Below are 14,283 nucleotides of genomic sequence, written 5' to 3' on the forward strand. Positions count from 1 at the left end.
GGGTGATGGGAACCCACAGCGGAGCCACAGCCCATCCCCACAGTCTCCTGGGGTGCAGCCCCCACAGTGGTCATGCCCCAGCTGACAAGGAAGGGGCTACACACGTATAGAAATTCGTTTGAAAATTCCTCATGTGGCTTTCAGTTTATAGAAGTTCCAGGAAGGTGATGCAAGACCCTTGCAGAGCTCTGATCCTGGTGGGTTTTTCCAGTGCACTACGCTGCCTGCGGTTCTGGGGCAAGTTTGTGACCAACAGACTTATTAAGACTGCTTTACAGAAAAGAGGAAAATACTTTGAAATAGTATAAATTAAATTTTTAATTATGGGAATACTACCTACATCTTTCAAAATTACAAGCAAAGTCAACCGCCCCACCTTTCTTACGTAGTAAATGAATTAATAGTGTTGGCCTTCGGTCCCAGACATACCTCTCTACAGCACAGATAGCAGGAGGCTGGATTTTGTCTGGTCTGTAACCGCTCACTCTCACCCCGTTGTGAATGAGCAACAGAGGGGGCTACAGAGTGGTGCAGACCCGTCCCCAGTCCCCTCCCCAGGGCCATGGATGGCAACATCTGTCCCCAGCCAAGGCCCCCCCCCGTTTTCCTCCTGCTCTCCCTTCCCATGGGGAAGCTACCACGTGTGGCATGTCTGAGTGTCAAGCACAAGGCTTTGGGATTTGAGCCGAGAGCAGGAAAGCGGAATCCTGCTCAGTGTAGGTGGGTCTCCTCCACCAAAATACACAAAACAGTTTCCAGAAAATAGGAAAATAAACACATTAGGGCTTTAATCCTCTTAAATAAAATTTGAAAATTAAACATTGACATTTAAAATGTACGAAGCATGCAATCCTTGGATTTTGAGCAAGTCCGTCTTTCTACGGTAAAGACCTTCCGGTCATCAGTAAGTGGCTACTAGAGATCTGAACATTTCTGCAAATAGATGAACAAAAGGTCAAGAGTGACTGATTTTGTTAAATTCAGTAACGGGCAAAATAAGCTGGTGAGGCCTGTTCAGGCACATGTGCTCACTTCCCATCTCCAGAAGGAAGCCGGAAGTCGGGTATTTTCGTTGCTAGACCCTAACGAATTACAAATGAACTTGTATGTTCTTCAGTGAGGGCATGGCGAAACTTTTCTAAGCAGGAAGAACACGCTCAAGCTCTCGCCTTCCCTTCTGCACAGGAAGGTTCGGGCTGAGTGCCCGGGACCCGGGTGAGCCACAGCGGGCAGCCCAAGTGGGGTTCCCGAAGGCATTGACTCATTTATGGTACCTGGACGTCGCTAGGCTTTAACCAGCTAGAGCATGATTCATGACCCTCTGGGTCCAGTCGTGTCCCGCCGGCCTGTTCTCTAAGCATGTAGAGCGATTAAAGGTGTATTAAAAATCAACGAACAGACTCCCAAATTTAAGTTCATTCACGCATCTGTGAAACCGGCTTCATTTTCTGTTTAGCCACTGGTTACTAAAGCTTTCCAACAAGGACAGGGAAAGGGTCAAAGGTATTCACAAAGATGAACCTTTCAAGAGCTACAGCAGGGGATCGCAAAGAACCCACGGGAGCCCCATGAGGCCACTAAGCTGCCTTCACCACCCCCACCAGTGCGGGTCTCAGGGTGCGCCCGTGCAGCTTGTACCCCACTTTGCTGACCAGTGCCACCGTGCCGGGCTCCTTGCCCTCCACTGGTGTGTGGAACAGGGCCTCGTGCTCATAGGGGTCGAACCTGGCACCCACGGGGTTCAGCCGTAGCAAGCCGTGTTTGGTGAACACCTTCTGGATCTGGACCTCCGTCATCAGGAGCCCCTCATAGAGGTTCTTGAGGTGAGGATTGTCGTCTCTGACCTCCTCCTTCGGGACACTCTGCGTCGCCTTCTCCAAGATATCTGCGACCTCCAGCAAGTCCTTACAGAAGCCCTGGATGCCTAAACGAAGGGAAGGACATGGTCACTTGCACCCCCATTGCCACGGGGCACCCCAAGGGCCGGAAGACTGCCGGCTGCACGCACAGCCTCCCGAACGGTAACCTTTCAAACCATTCACTTGCCCTTGGATTCCAATGGCGTATTAAAAAACAAAACCCCCACAAGCCCCCCCACAACTTCTGGGTTTAGACGAGAGCTCATTAGGCACGAAGATAAACAGCTCTTGAGGTGCAGAATCATCTCCCCATCAGCCCTCCCCTGGGCTAAGGAACTGTGCTTGCCACCAAACAGAACACCGCATCCTGTGGACATGAGGCCGGGGAGGGGCTGCCGTGCTGAGTTCCCAGGATACACCTGAGCTTTAACCTTAATCTAACAAAAGAAATGACGGTAGGAGAAAAGTCCCTCAAAATTCAAGGCAGCATATTACATTGAACTGTTTGTGGTTTCAAGAGTGCTTCAGATGCTGAATGGAAGTCTGGGCCTGACCAGACACCAGGGTACCTTGTACCACAAGGCAGCACCTGTGGGCAACTTCTCACAACACTTTCCCCTCCTGCTGGAAAATAAAATAAAAAACTTTCTACCTATCTGCTAAAAACACAACGTCTATCATGGATTAAGCTTGTGCTGATTCTTTCAGGGCGGTCTGTCCTCAGGGAACATAGACACGGCATCCAAGAACTATGAGTGACAAAATTACAGGTCCCACCTCCAAGAGGGCACTTTCCCCAGTGCCGAGGAACGATTATACTAAGGGACTTCATCGAGACTGGAGAGTCAGAGGAGAGGTCTGTGAACCAAGGCCTCAAGAGTCATCCAAACGTTTGAGGACTGACGGGCAGCCAGAGCACAGGAAGAGGCAGGCCCAGACGAGCTGAAGGTTCCAGATGGGGCAGCCAAATGGGTGGACAGCGTGGTCATAATGTCAGGGAATCTGGCACAGGTATGGTGGTTCAAGCTGTGGACTGCCCCGAAAGGGTAAGGAGCTCAGTAAATGGAGTCAAATGAGTTTTGGGGGTTCTCAATGCATGTAGAAATTATGTTTATGCTGAATCTATGAGGTGTGCAATAGTATTATGTGTAAAACACACATACCTTAAAAAATACATTTTGCTAAAAGATGCTAACTATCTGAGATTCCAACGAGGTGTGGTCACAGGCCACAACAAACACAGTGATAATCAAGTGTTGGAACTGCTGTGAGACTCGCTGACATGTGACAGAGACAGGAAGTTAGCAGATGCTGGTGGAAAAATGCTTGCGCGACATAGCGTTGCCATAAACCTTCAACTGGCAAAAACCTCATCATCTGTGAAGCGTGGTAAAGCGAGGAATGACTGTATCTTATCCCTTTGGTCCAGGGTGTGGTGGTGTGAGCACCAAAGCTGGCCAGGATCCATCCAGGTAAATAGACAGCTGGGAGGCCAGCCACTCAGTGCCCTTGGGACAGGAGAAGAGAACTTGATTCCTGCCCTTAATAAAAACCAGGCAAGATCACAGGATCATTTAGCAGAATGAGGAAGGACAGCACAGATAAAGGGAAATGGAGTTTAAAGCACCCATGAGCCACCCAGATGAAGATGCGGGGTAAACGAGAGGACAGACAGGACCAGAGCTCTGAACAAACGTCTGAGCCACAAAGAACCTGTGCGTGGGCCCGTGGGAGGGTGAGTCTCGTGGGAAGGATGTCAAGAGGAGGGGAGGCCTGACTCCAATCCCTGAAGGACCCAGACTTCTAGAGGCCAGGCAAATGAGAAGCCAACGAAGGGCGTTACCAGAAAGAGGAATAAGCAGAATTTCAAGAAGAGACTGTTGGCTGCTGCCTGTGGATGTGACTGGATCCTGGCTTCCACCAGGCCGTGCACCTGCCTTCTGTCCTTGGGCAAAGCAGCTCACGTCTATGAGCCCAAGGTGGCTCTTCCAGAATTGGGGAGAATGGTGCCTGCCGGTCTGTACACAAGGTCCCGTGAATGCTCAAACCGTACCAACATTTAGTGGACACCAGTCGGGGGCACCGGCCTCAGCACGCCACTGTGACTTCCCAGCCTCGTGAAGCCTCAATGATCTCACATGTAAAATGCAAAGGACAGTGACAAAAACATCCCAATGCTGACAGTGCAGACAGCATCTTCCATCTCTGGCCTATGCGACTGCTGAGTGAGCCACGGAAATGCCCATCTGGAGGCTGGCCTGCGGGTACCATCTGCAGGCTCAGACGGCCTCAGGTTAATGGAGATCCACGTGGGGATAGCAATGCACACACACTCCTCACCAAAGGAGTGACACCTGCCATCCTAAGTGCGGGTCACCTTCGGCTCCTTGGGGACCCCTCCCTGCTGGAGGGAACGCGCCCCGCACCCCCCTACCCTGGCCTCCTCATCCTGGCCCCCCGCCTGCCTGCCCCGAACTTTTCTAGGATCAGTGCAAGCAGTGTTCAAAGTTACCGTATAATTTTGCCTCCTCCACTAATTTCTGGCTCCTCTGCCTCAAGTTCTCAGTGTCTGCCAAAGCTCGCTTATATTTTTCCTAAAAGAAAAAAAAAAGAACAAATAGGAAATGCGCATAAATAAAAAAGGGAACGGATTCGTAAGAAAACAAATGCAATACTAACAAATCCCAAGTCAAAGTACAAGTAACACGTGTCATTATGTCTGGTGTTTTAGACAGCAGGCAGCGCCGCTTCCTGAGCAGAAAGAAGGTCCACCCATGTCACCATTTCCAAGGAATGACGTCAAGGGGTCACGAATCTGTACAGCCCCCAGAGAGCAGCTGGATAAGGATGAGGAAAAATCTCATGGTTTTACGGTCTGTCTCATCGCCCCTCTAGGACAGCCTGGTCACTCGGCGTAGAATTTCCAACTTCAGGGAATCCCAGAACGCTGGTTGGGGCGGACGCACCCAGAGCCCACAGCTCCAGGAGGGGTTTAGAACCACCAGCCCACTGAGTGGAGAAAATCCCATCCGTGAATCTCGTCTTTCAACTTCTGCCCAATGGCCCCATCCCAACACTCACTGGGTACCAATCAGCAAATGCTACGCCCTCTGTTTCTCACCAACTGTCCTGCCAGGCTGCGCATCTGTGCACTTCAGCTCCAGGGCCTCTGTCCTCCACCTGTCCTCCAGTTACAGGTGATTCTAGAACAAGGCTCCCAAGGCTCAAACCTGGGTTCTGCCGATCAGTAGCTAAGCAACCTGGGGAAAGTTACCCAACCTTCCCGTGCCTCAGTCCTCATCTGTAACCGGGGCTCTAACAGGTGACCCACAGGTGTTGTGAAGATTAATGTAAATAAGGTGGTTGAAACAGAGCCAATACAGAGTGTTTGATAGGAGGGTGTTTTCAATTCTTAAAGAACCTGATTTGTGCCACCTACGCCTTTTCACGTGGAGTAATGATCTGTCCTTCCAACTAGTTCACCGAACTCCTCCCTCCCTGGGAGTGCACCACAGAACCCGCCTCGGGCCCTGGCCCTTGCCTTCCTGTCAGACCTTGCGTAAGTGCCAGGTGCGTGTTCCTCACTTGTAAAGACCACCTCACATCTTAACTTGGTGTATCATCTATGCAGCATGTAAAGAGGATTCTCATGACGGAACCAGAGCCACAGAGGATTTGAATTCTAGTCCCTTCTTCAGTGGGAACTTGCTACAGGAGCCGACCATAGTTTTTGGAAAATGACCCACCTCCTCCAGCCAGACGTCCTCTGGAGAACCCCACCTGAGCTCAACAGATCATACTTCCCACAAGAGCCCACATGACCTTACCACAGTCTCCTTCAGCTGCTCTTCTAGCTTGACCTTCTCGTCCAGGAGTATCTTCTCTGGGGAAGGAGTATCTGTCTTCTGTTCATTCTGACTCACGTCCTCTTCCAGGTTCTGGCCACTGTTCTTCTGTTTCATAGCTGTGCACAGCAGCCGAGGAGATGGTCTAAGGCAAATGCATAGCACTGGGAATTAAGACTGGACTTTTGGCTTAAAAGTCTGATGTATCAGTTTAGAAACTTGAGATAATTTAAAACTATTTGCTACTGACGTGTGAGGTGGAATGAATTTATCTTAGATCTAATAAAGCCAGACAGCATATTATGTACAGAAGGTACTAACTTACATACAACCTTCTGTGTGTAAACTAGTTTGTCAATGTACCAAGGCTATGGAACTAACCTCTTCCCCTTCCAAACACCTCTTTCTGTGGATGATGTATGGTCATCCACACCCATCACATATTGAGTGAGTAGCTACTAGGAGAAGTGGGGTCTTCTAATGATGTAGAGGACAAGGGCAGACTGGGCAAAAGGCATCTACAGACAAAGTATAATTTTGGGTTTAAAAGTGATAAAGAAGGAATCATGCTTTAGGAGGCTCAGGCTAGAATGTTTATAACTTTGGGGAAATGGAAGACCATGAAAGGCTTTGTACAGAGGGGCTCTGAAGGATAGGTAAGAGTTACACATAAGGAGTCCACACTGGAGATAGGAAAGCAGGGGGATATATGGAAGGAAACAAGTAGCTCTAAACCCAGTACTGGAAGTACTCAAAACCTTATCCAATCTGATCCTCACATGAATGAAAAAGGTTAAGTGATAAGCCCAAGGTCAGAAAGTTATTGATGAATGGCAGAATGGTCTTAAACTCAGACTTCTTCACCAGGACCAGATTTCTCCTCTAAGCTTAAAACTCAGATTTCTTCTAAGAGTTCTTCTTCGTCTTCTTTTTTTTTTCTTTAGGATTTTATTTATTTGACAGAGAAAGAGTGACAGTGAGAGAAGGAACACAGGCAGGGGGGTGGGAGAGGGAGAAGGAGTCACCCCGAAGAGCAGGGAGCCTGATGTGGGACTTGATCCCAGGACTCTGGGATCATGACCTGAGCTGCAGGCAGACGCTTAAGGACTGAGCCACCCAGGCACCCTGCTAAGAGTTCTTCTTAATGGCACCACATTTCAATCTGAAAATAAGTACAATCTTCTTCCTAGAATAAAGGGAACTGCCTCAAAGAACAGGAGCTTTCAGTACACAGATTATGTGTACAAGAATGTTTACGGCAACACAATACAGCAACAAGCTGGGGACACTGCTGAACACACTGTCACTTCCACAACCTGGAATATTCTGTGGCTGTGAAAAAGAATGTCAAACTCTCACCTCTGGGATACACTACAGATGTACTGGGAGGTACAAAATGCAATTTAGAGAAATAGACAAAGCATGAAGCCTCTCTGTCTGTCAGGACATACCCCAGAAATCCTGTATATGTATACCTGTGTCTTAGGCCTGGAGGAGAATGGAAGGACCCATTAGTCTGCGGAGTGGAGTGCATTAAGCCTTTTATTGTATTTTATTTCTGTGATTTAAAGAAGCTGGTAATTTAACAACTGCATATGCTGTTGTGAGGCCGGTTGTCTTTCTTAGCAGTGCTGATTCCTGGATATGACAGTCACAGCCTCTGTACCTATTCTGCTGCTCAGCCACGGAGGGGATGCAGCCAGGCAGTCAGAGCTTAGCCCCCTCTCAGAGTTAGGACTAGGACTCCACCTGACTCCCCGTTTGAGCCTCTTTCCACAGTCAGCTAGTCCTCAAGAACAGAAAGTTATTGCTACCTTTGTGACTGCTTTCTAACTAATTCAGATACAAAACCACAGACTACCTGAGCAACCCCGGGAATGCGGGTGCCCAAGGCTCTGTCCGCTTGTGTCGCTTTCTGTAATTTCCGAGGCTGGCAATCACAGCGTGACCCCCAACCACCGGAGGTCATCCTCGCCCCACCCGCCGGGTCTCCAGGTCCACGCGAGCAAGCGCGTCCGAAGAGAAGTCCAGCTTCGGCTCTGCCCGGCTGCTACCCAACGTTTGGCCCGAGCAGCTCCTCCGTGAAGTACACGGTTCGGAGCCGTTCCTCCGGCAAAGGCGACGCTAAGACTTGCCAAATTACCTTTCGATCTAGGACTTCGAATGGCAGAGGCCGCCGGCTAAAAGAACAGGGGGACGGCCCTGGACGGTCCACCTAAACTGCTCCTTCCATGGCGGGGCGGCCCTCGCAGCGCTTCTGGCCTGCACTCCGAAAGGAACCGGGCCGAGGTTCGGGACGAGCCCGAACGCCTGGCGGACCAAGCCTGGCGCTGCCCGAGCACGCGCACGCGCGCGCGACCTGGCCTTGGGCGGCCCGCCAGATCCCGGGCGCGAGCGCGCGTGGGCCGGTACGCGGGGCCGCTCAGCCCCAGCAGCGGGCCAGGCCCCGGGCGGGGGGTCCGCGTGCCGCGTTGGCGAACCGCGGGGCCCACGACGCCCCTCTCCGGGCCGGACCCCCGGCGCGGCCTCGGTCTGAGTGGAAGCCGCACTGAGGACAACGTCCTTCTTCCGCCACGGGCAGCCGAGCGCGCCTTACCTGAGAGACAGGTAAGCTGGGAGACTTTGCCGCGCCAGCCTCACACACCGAGCCGCCATGACTGCCGCCGCCGCCGCCGCCGCCACTGCGCACGCACTGGGCATGCGCTTAGCTCGCTGGCCCGCCCCCTAGGGGGCGTAGCCACTCGCGCTGACTCTCTGCCTTCGTCCCCGCCCAACCACTTCCCTTCAGCCAGTCCGTAACTGCTTCTCCTCTGATGGACAGTCAATAGTAACCAATAGTGTGGGCCGCTTCAGATCACGCCCCGCCAACCCCCCCCACCGCCGCGGCTCTCAGCTCGTTCCCTCCTGGTGGGCGGGGTCGGAGGCTTCCGGGGCTCGGAAGGTGAGGAGGTAAAAGGTGAAGGGAATCGTGGGAGGAGAAGCTCGCGGGCGGGGCACGGTCCAGGAAGAACCAATGGGGACGAAGCGTGGGGGGGCGGGGCGCCGGAAGTGCGGCTCTCGGCCGGGGAGACTCGCGTCCGGCAGACCCTTCGGCGCTTGCGCCGCATTTCGCTGTGGGAGCGCGTTGTGCAAGCTGCGTGTGCGCGCTCGGGCTGTGCGGGCTTTCGGGACGCCCGGCGCGGTGAGAGGCCGGGTGCCGGGTCGGGTCCGCGGTGGGGACGGAGGGGGGCTCCTGTCAGAGCCGGGGCGGGAACCCAGGGGCGGATGGGCCCGCGTGGACGCTGGAGGGTGGATGGAGACGTGGGCCGGCACTGGTTCTCTGCGCTGTGCCCTCGCTTCTCCGAGTAAAACACACATTGTGGCGAGGAGCTCGGCGCCTAGGGGTCTCTGGGACACAGCTGAAGGTCATGAACCCAAGTGGCAACGGCCACTGCAGCTCGATCACAGGCGCCGAGGCCGAGGTACCAGCCCTCGGCTGCCGTCCGTCTGGCGAGGGCCTCGGAACTCTGACCCGGCTCTTGCTCCAGCGCGCCTGGCCGCAACCCCGTGGGCCCCTTGCCGCCCGGGCTGCAGGGGCTGGAGCTGTGGCTTCCGCGAGGGGCAGGGCTGCCCGCACGTCACGTCGGGGAGGACCAGCTCTTCTCCGCGCGCAGAAGTAGTGACGGTGTTGAACGGTAGTCTGCGACACCTGCAGGGGGAGGCCAGCCGCCAGATCTGGGATGGGGGCTGTTCTGGGGGAGAATGACCCAGTTTATTAATTAAGGGGCTGGAGGAAAAGAAAAAAAGGAGGACTGTCTGACAATTAAAGCTTAAAAGACACAATTAAATGGATGTGAGGACCTTATGTGGATCATGATGGAAAAAACCAGCTGCACAAAAGACATTTGTGACACGGTGAGGGGAAATTTGGATACAAACAGAATGGTAAAGGAGGTCGTGACACTTGTTACAGAGAGAGAACGGCGTAGCGGTTAGGTCAAAATGCCCCATTTGTTGAGGAATGCAAACGGAGTATTTACCCTATATTGCCATACTGTTTGGAATTTGCCTTATAAATACTCTTGTAAAAAAAAAAGATAGAAAATGGCAAAATGTTGAAAATGGTTGAGGCTGGATGGTGAATACCGTCCAAATTGTAACTCTTCTTTGATATATTTGAAATTTACTATAATAAAATATAGCATGATAATGCCCTTGTTTCTCACTGGCCTTGGGCAAGCCACAATCCTTGATCTGCTCATATGTAAAACTGAGATCATTTCTTTAAAAAGATTTTTTAATTTTTTGTTTGAGAGAGAAGCAGCACACAAGCAGGGGAAGAGGCAGAAGGAGATGGAGAAACAGGCTCCCTGCTGAGCAGGGAACTCGATGCAGGGCTCAATCCCAGGACCCTGGACCATGACCTGAGCCAAAGGGACACGCTTAACTGACTGAGCCACCCAGGCGCCCAAAAACTTGGATTATATTTATTGTGAAGTTTAAAGAACAAATACTCATTTTCTAACGTATTTGGGCTCAGAGGGAGTCTGGGCACCCCAAATAGCTTACAGTGCAGCATGAGGACAGTCAGGAGAGAGTTATAGCCACCAGGTCCCATGTCGCGATGCGAGGCCACGCTGGGGACAGTGAACCACCAGTTGGTCCAGGCTTGCCAAAAAGCCATAATCCTGACCAGTGTCTCACCTCTTGCAATCTCCCTGAACAGGGATCTACCTGTGCTGCCACCTCGTGGCCACACTGGAAACTTCCAAAAGGGAGCTGGGGTGTCCCATACGAAAGAGTCATTTTGCCACTGCTCTTGGGAACGTGCTCAGGTAGTTAGTTCCTTGAGGTCTTCATGAACTTGGTGCAAGTCCTCTCCACATGGAGAGGAAGCTGCTTGTATGGGAAGACTCCTGGATCAGCCCACTGATCACACTTCACAAAGGGTGTGGGTGGCCCTTGGTGGGGATGCAGGAAAAGCAAGCTCAGCAGTGCATGCTGCCCCTGACAAGGAGGGGGTGATGTTTAAGAAGGTGTCCCTGGATGAAGGTTCTGCAGATGGCTCAAAGGCAAGTGGGCCATGGGTGTGACCCTCCTAACAGCAGAGTGCTGGTGGCTGCTAGGCTCTGGGTGGATGTCCTTTTGGGTCAGCACACAATAATAAGGTGATGAAGGGCCAGAGCCCGTCAGGTTGGGTCACTTGTTCAAGGTCTCGAAGGCAGAAAAAGGCAGAACTTTCCCTTGTTTTCCTCAACTAATCTCAGCTTCCACCTGACGGTCAGAGGGGAAGCCAGCAGCATGTGTCCGTCTCCGCAGAGTGTTGGCTGCCACCACAAACTGCATTATTACTGTCCCTCAGCGCAGATGTGGGTTTTCCTCCTTTAATTCAACTCTGAAATAAGCCAATTTAAAAAATGGGAGGGGCATCTGGATGGCTCAGTTGGTTAAACGTCCGACTCTTGATTTCAGCTCCGGTCATGATCTCAAAATTGTGGGATCGAGTCCTGTACTGGGCTCCTCACTGAGCATGGAGTCTGCTTAAGGTTCTCTTTTTCCCCTCCCTCTGCCCTTCCCCTGCTTTCCCTCTCTCTCTCTCTAAAAAAAAAGAGGGGGCATAATGGGTGTGGTAGACAGAATTCTAAAGCTGGGCCTCGAGATTACCATCCTCTGATTATCCAATCCAACACAAATCCCAGTGCTGATCTGAAGGCACTTTGCAGATGTAATGAAAAGCCCAAGGCAGTTGGCCTTCATGGAGATTATCTGCTGGGCTTGACTTTGGTAAGTATAGAGGTTCCTCCAGCAAGCCACCTCAGAGAGCTTCCAAGTGTGAGAACATGGCTACAGCCACTTTGGAGATGGAAGGGTTGTGGGAGAGGGACAGGAGTGTGTGGCCTCCAGGAGCAGAGGGTGGCCTTTAGCTGATGGTCAGCAAGGAAATGAAGATCTCCGACTTTCTGTTGCCAGGAGCCGGACTCCACCAGCAACCTAAAGGAGCCCCCTGGGAGCCCAGCCTGCCGGCACCTGCTGCTGTGAGACCTGGAAGGGCACTGAGGCACTGAAGAATCCCGTGAGGTGGGCCTTACATTTACTGGCTTTATTGGATCATGTTTTGGATCTCAGCACATGGAATAGACTGATCCTAGCCCTTGCTCCCTTTTTCAGCACCACCGCTCATTCTTGTCCCACTTTGGATTATTGCTTTGTTTGGTGGCCAACTCCTCCGCCAAGGGGAATCCAGGGTTCCCAGGCTGGGAGACTTGCCTGGATGAGGGACCTGATGTCTAGCAGCAGATCTCACCACAACTCATCTCTGGCACACTGGCTCTAAGCAGGAAGGATGTTCTTGGTAAGAAAATGCCACCAGAAGGGGCCACAGATGTTCCTGTTGAACTTACCTTTGCAAAAAGAGTCCCGTCTGTTGCACAGGGAGACACGAATACAACAGAACTCACAGCATGTCCTTGAGAACTTTGGAAAGACAGCAGTTAGAACCAGCTATTCCAGGTGCAGTCAAGGGCCCTCCATGGGCGCAGTTTTCTCTTCCCGAAGAGCTGGGAAGACAGTGGCCTTGGCTTGCCCAAAGGATGGGGAAGGAGGGAGGAGGCGGCAAGCCCCTCGCACCCTGGGGAGAGCTTATGAAGCCTGTGGACATGAGAGATAATTTGAATGTAAGGCTGATTAAATTGTTCCCCAACAGCCCCCTGCGTTTCGAGCCCTTCTGTGTGTTGGTAGACAGTCATCATTGGCCGGAAAAAAGTCAGAACCATGAAAAGCGCTGTGGGAGAGGATTGGCAGGAGGGATGGTTTCTCATTAGAAAAATAATGGAGATTATTACAGAGGCGTTGGAGGGCACGAATGGTAGGGAACCCCTGGCGCATCAGCCTTCCCCTACCTTCTGCAGCTCTTGAATCCCCATGATGAAGCTGGGTTGTTTTTCCTTGGCTCTGCGCTTGGATGGGTCCCGAGCCCAGAACCAGAACCAGAGCCAGAGGCATCTCGAGGTGATGGCTGTGATCCTGCGGAACCGCAGTGAACAGGGGTGAGGTGGGGCTCTCCCCTGAGTAATGAGGCTAGGGACACTCGTGGTATCGTGAGGAGCACGTGGCTTTGCTGTCCATCCCCCAGACAATGACCTGTAGCCACCGGAAGCAGTGGATGCCCCTGCTCTCATGCCTAAGCCCTCCTGGGGTCAGGGAACCGAGAAACGGCTGCCAAAGCCAAAGACACTAATTTCCCCCATACAAATGTCCAGGGGACGGGCAGTCCACAGCTCCCAGGCTGGCTCTGTGGTCCCAGGTTATCCGGGGCCCAGACCTCTTCCCACTTGGGGCTCTGCTCTCCCCCAGTGGTGGCGCTCGCCCTCTCTATGAAGATGGAGCTCCGGCCATCACAGCAGCATCTCCAACATTCGACCCACAGAGCTGGGGGAAGAGAAAAGCCACATCATAGCAATCTTCAGGGAAGTTCTGTGCAGGGGGCCTGTGAGCTGGGTAGCGGAGTCACTGTGTGCCCAGCCTGCCAGCTCACCCCTTCACATTCTGCTCTGCCCTGGCCTCCACCTGCATTCCCCAATTGGACTGCTTTCCTCTTAGATGTGAAAACTTGGAAAACACCTTCTCCAAAGGGAGTTTCCAAAACGAAAGATGTTCCTTCCAGAAACAAAGCCAGTGATCTGAGGCCATAGGAAGGCAGACTGGAGCTTGGCCACTGCCAGGGACCCTGGGGAGGTGCCCAGCCATGCCCCTGCCACGTAAATCCCCTCTCCTGCCACAGCTCCATCTGCCCACACCCTGAGCCGCAACATAGCATCCAGAGAGCTCCACTTGGTGCTACAGATGGCTGGTGCTGGGCTTTGTTTCTGGAATAAGCAGCATCCGAATAGGGAGCAAATGCACTTCGGTCCGGAATCTGCTCCAAAATTGGGTTTCAAAACATGCATAATGTTTTCAAGATGACTCCTGTTGCTGGTGCTGCTGGTGATGGGGGAAGGGGATCTGCTTTGCTTGTCCTCTCTCAGGACCTTGTCTGAAGTCCCTTCCTACCTTGTTCCAGGGGACTGACCAGCAGAGACACAGGAAGGGGGGCTGGAGACACAGATCCCCATCCCAGAGCCTAACCCCCCCGGCCCCAGAAGCCCTTCTTCACTCCTGAGGCACACCAGCACCCATCCCCGCGCGAGGAGCCAAGTTCGGAGTGGCTTTGTTTGCTTAGGTTGCTTTGCGTTGGTCTTCCATCACTTACTGCTAAGGTGGTCACCACAGTGTCCCTTCCTAGCCACGTCAGGGACAGATGTCGCCGTAACCCCAGTGGACAGAGAAGGGGGCTGCTCAGTGTCCAGGGTCCAGGTCCTACTCTCTCACACTCTGGACCTCAAGCTCTTTCCAGCACCTACTGTTCCAACCTCCAGGAAGTCCCTCGTGGTCCCTGCACTGTGGCTGTTTTGCCACTACCTCAATGAACAAGGGGCCCAGGCTTAAGTCAGAGCTGTGTCCCTGTGTGTTCCGGCTCTGGGAGCCTCAATCCCTGTGTTATTTCATTTTCAGATATAATGGACATCTGACCCCCACTGTGATTTTGCTGTCCCTCTCACCCC

General features: G+C 52.6%; 1 protein-coding gene and 1 long non-coding RNA gene across 8 annotated transcripts in view; one reads left to right on the forward strand and one right to left on the reverse strand.

Annotated features, from left to right (window-relative positions):
- Positions 1 to 763: 763 nt before the first annotated feature.
- GRPEL1 (GrpE like 1, mitochondrial) lies at positions 764 to 8,435 on the reverse strand. 2 transcript variants are annotated; one of them, XM_059165966.1, is made up of 4 exons: positions 8,301 to 8,435; positions 5,687 to 5,849; positions 4,372 to 4,453; positions 764 to 1,924 (listed from the first exon to the last, which is right to left on the reverse strand). In XM_059165966.1, exons 1-4 carry the CDS (start codon positions 8,402 to 8,404, stop codon positions 1,578 to 1,580), a joined length of 696 nt encoding a protein of 231 aa, XP_059021949.1. In that variant the 5' UTR covers positions 8,405 to 8,435; the 3' UTR covers positions 764 to 1,577. The 2 variants fall into 2 exon arrangements, with proteins under 2 accessions (XP_059021949.1, XP_059021955.1); XM_059165972.1 differs by lacking the exon at positions 8,301 to 8,435 and adding an exon at positions 7,848 to 8,288.
- Positions 8,436 to 8,735: 300 nt separating this feature from the next.
- LOC131826587 (uncharacterized) overlaps positions 8,736 to 14,283 on the forward strand; it is a 72,944-nt gene continuing 67,396 nt past the window's right edge. For 3 of the 6 annotated variants that reach the window (XR_009351659.1, XR_009351661.1, XR_009351664.1), the window contains exons 1-2: positions 8,736 to 8,885; positions 11,654 to 12,035. This is a non-coding gene — a long non-coding RNA (uncharacterized LOC131826587). The other 3 variants (XR_009351665.1, XR_009351662.1, XR_009351660.1) reach the window with 3 other exon arrangements.

This window comes from Mustela lutreola, chromosome 1, assembly GCF_030435805.1.
Source record: "Mustela lutreola isolate mMusLut2 chromosome 1, mMusLut2.pri, whole genome shotgun sequence".
In the NCBI taxonomy this organism is placed as follows: domain Eukaryota; kingdom Metazoa; phylum Chordata; class Mammalia; order Carnivora; family Mustelidae; genus Mustela; species Mustela lutreola.

Bases quoted from the DNA above. Each gene is read 5' to 3' on its own strand.
- GRPEL1 (XM_059165966.1), bottom strand. From the start codon at position 8,404: ATGCCCAGTGCGTGCGCAGTGGCGGCGGCGGCGGCGGCGGCAGTCATG. The intron at 5,850-8,300 runs GTAAGGCGCGCT...CATTTGCCTTAG, and splicing joins CCAGCTTACCTGTCTCTCAG to ACCATCTCCTCGGCTGCTGT. The intron at 1,925-4,371 runs GTAACTTTGAAC...CCCTTCGTTTAG, and splicing joins GGAGGAGGCAAAATTATACG to GCATCCAGGGCTTCTGTAAG.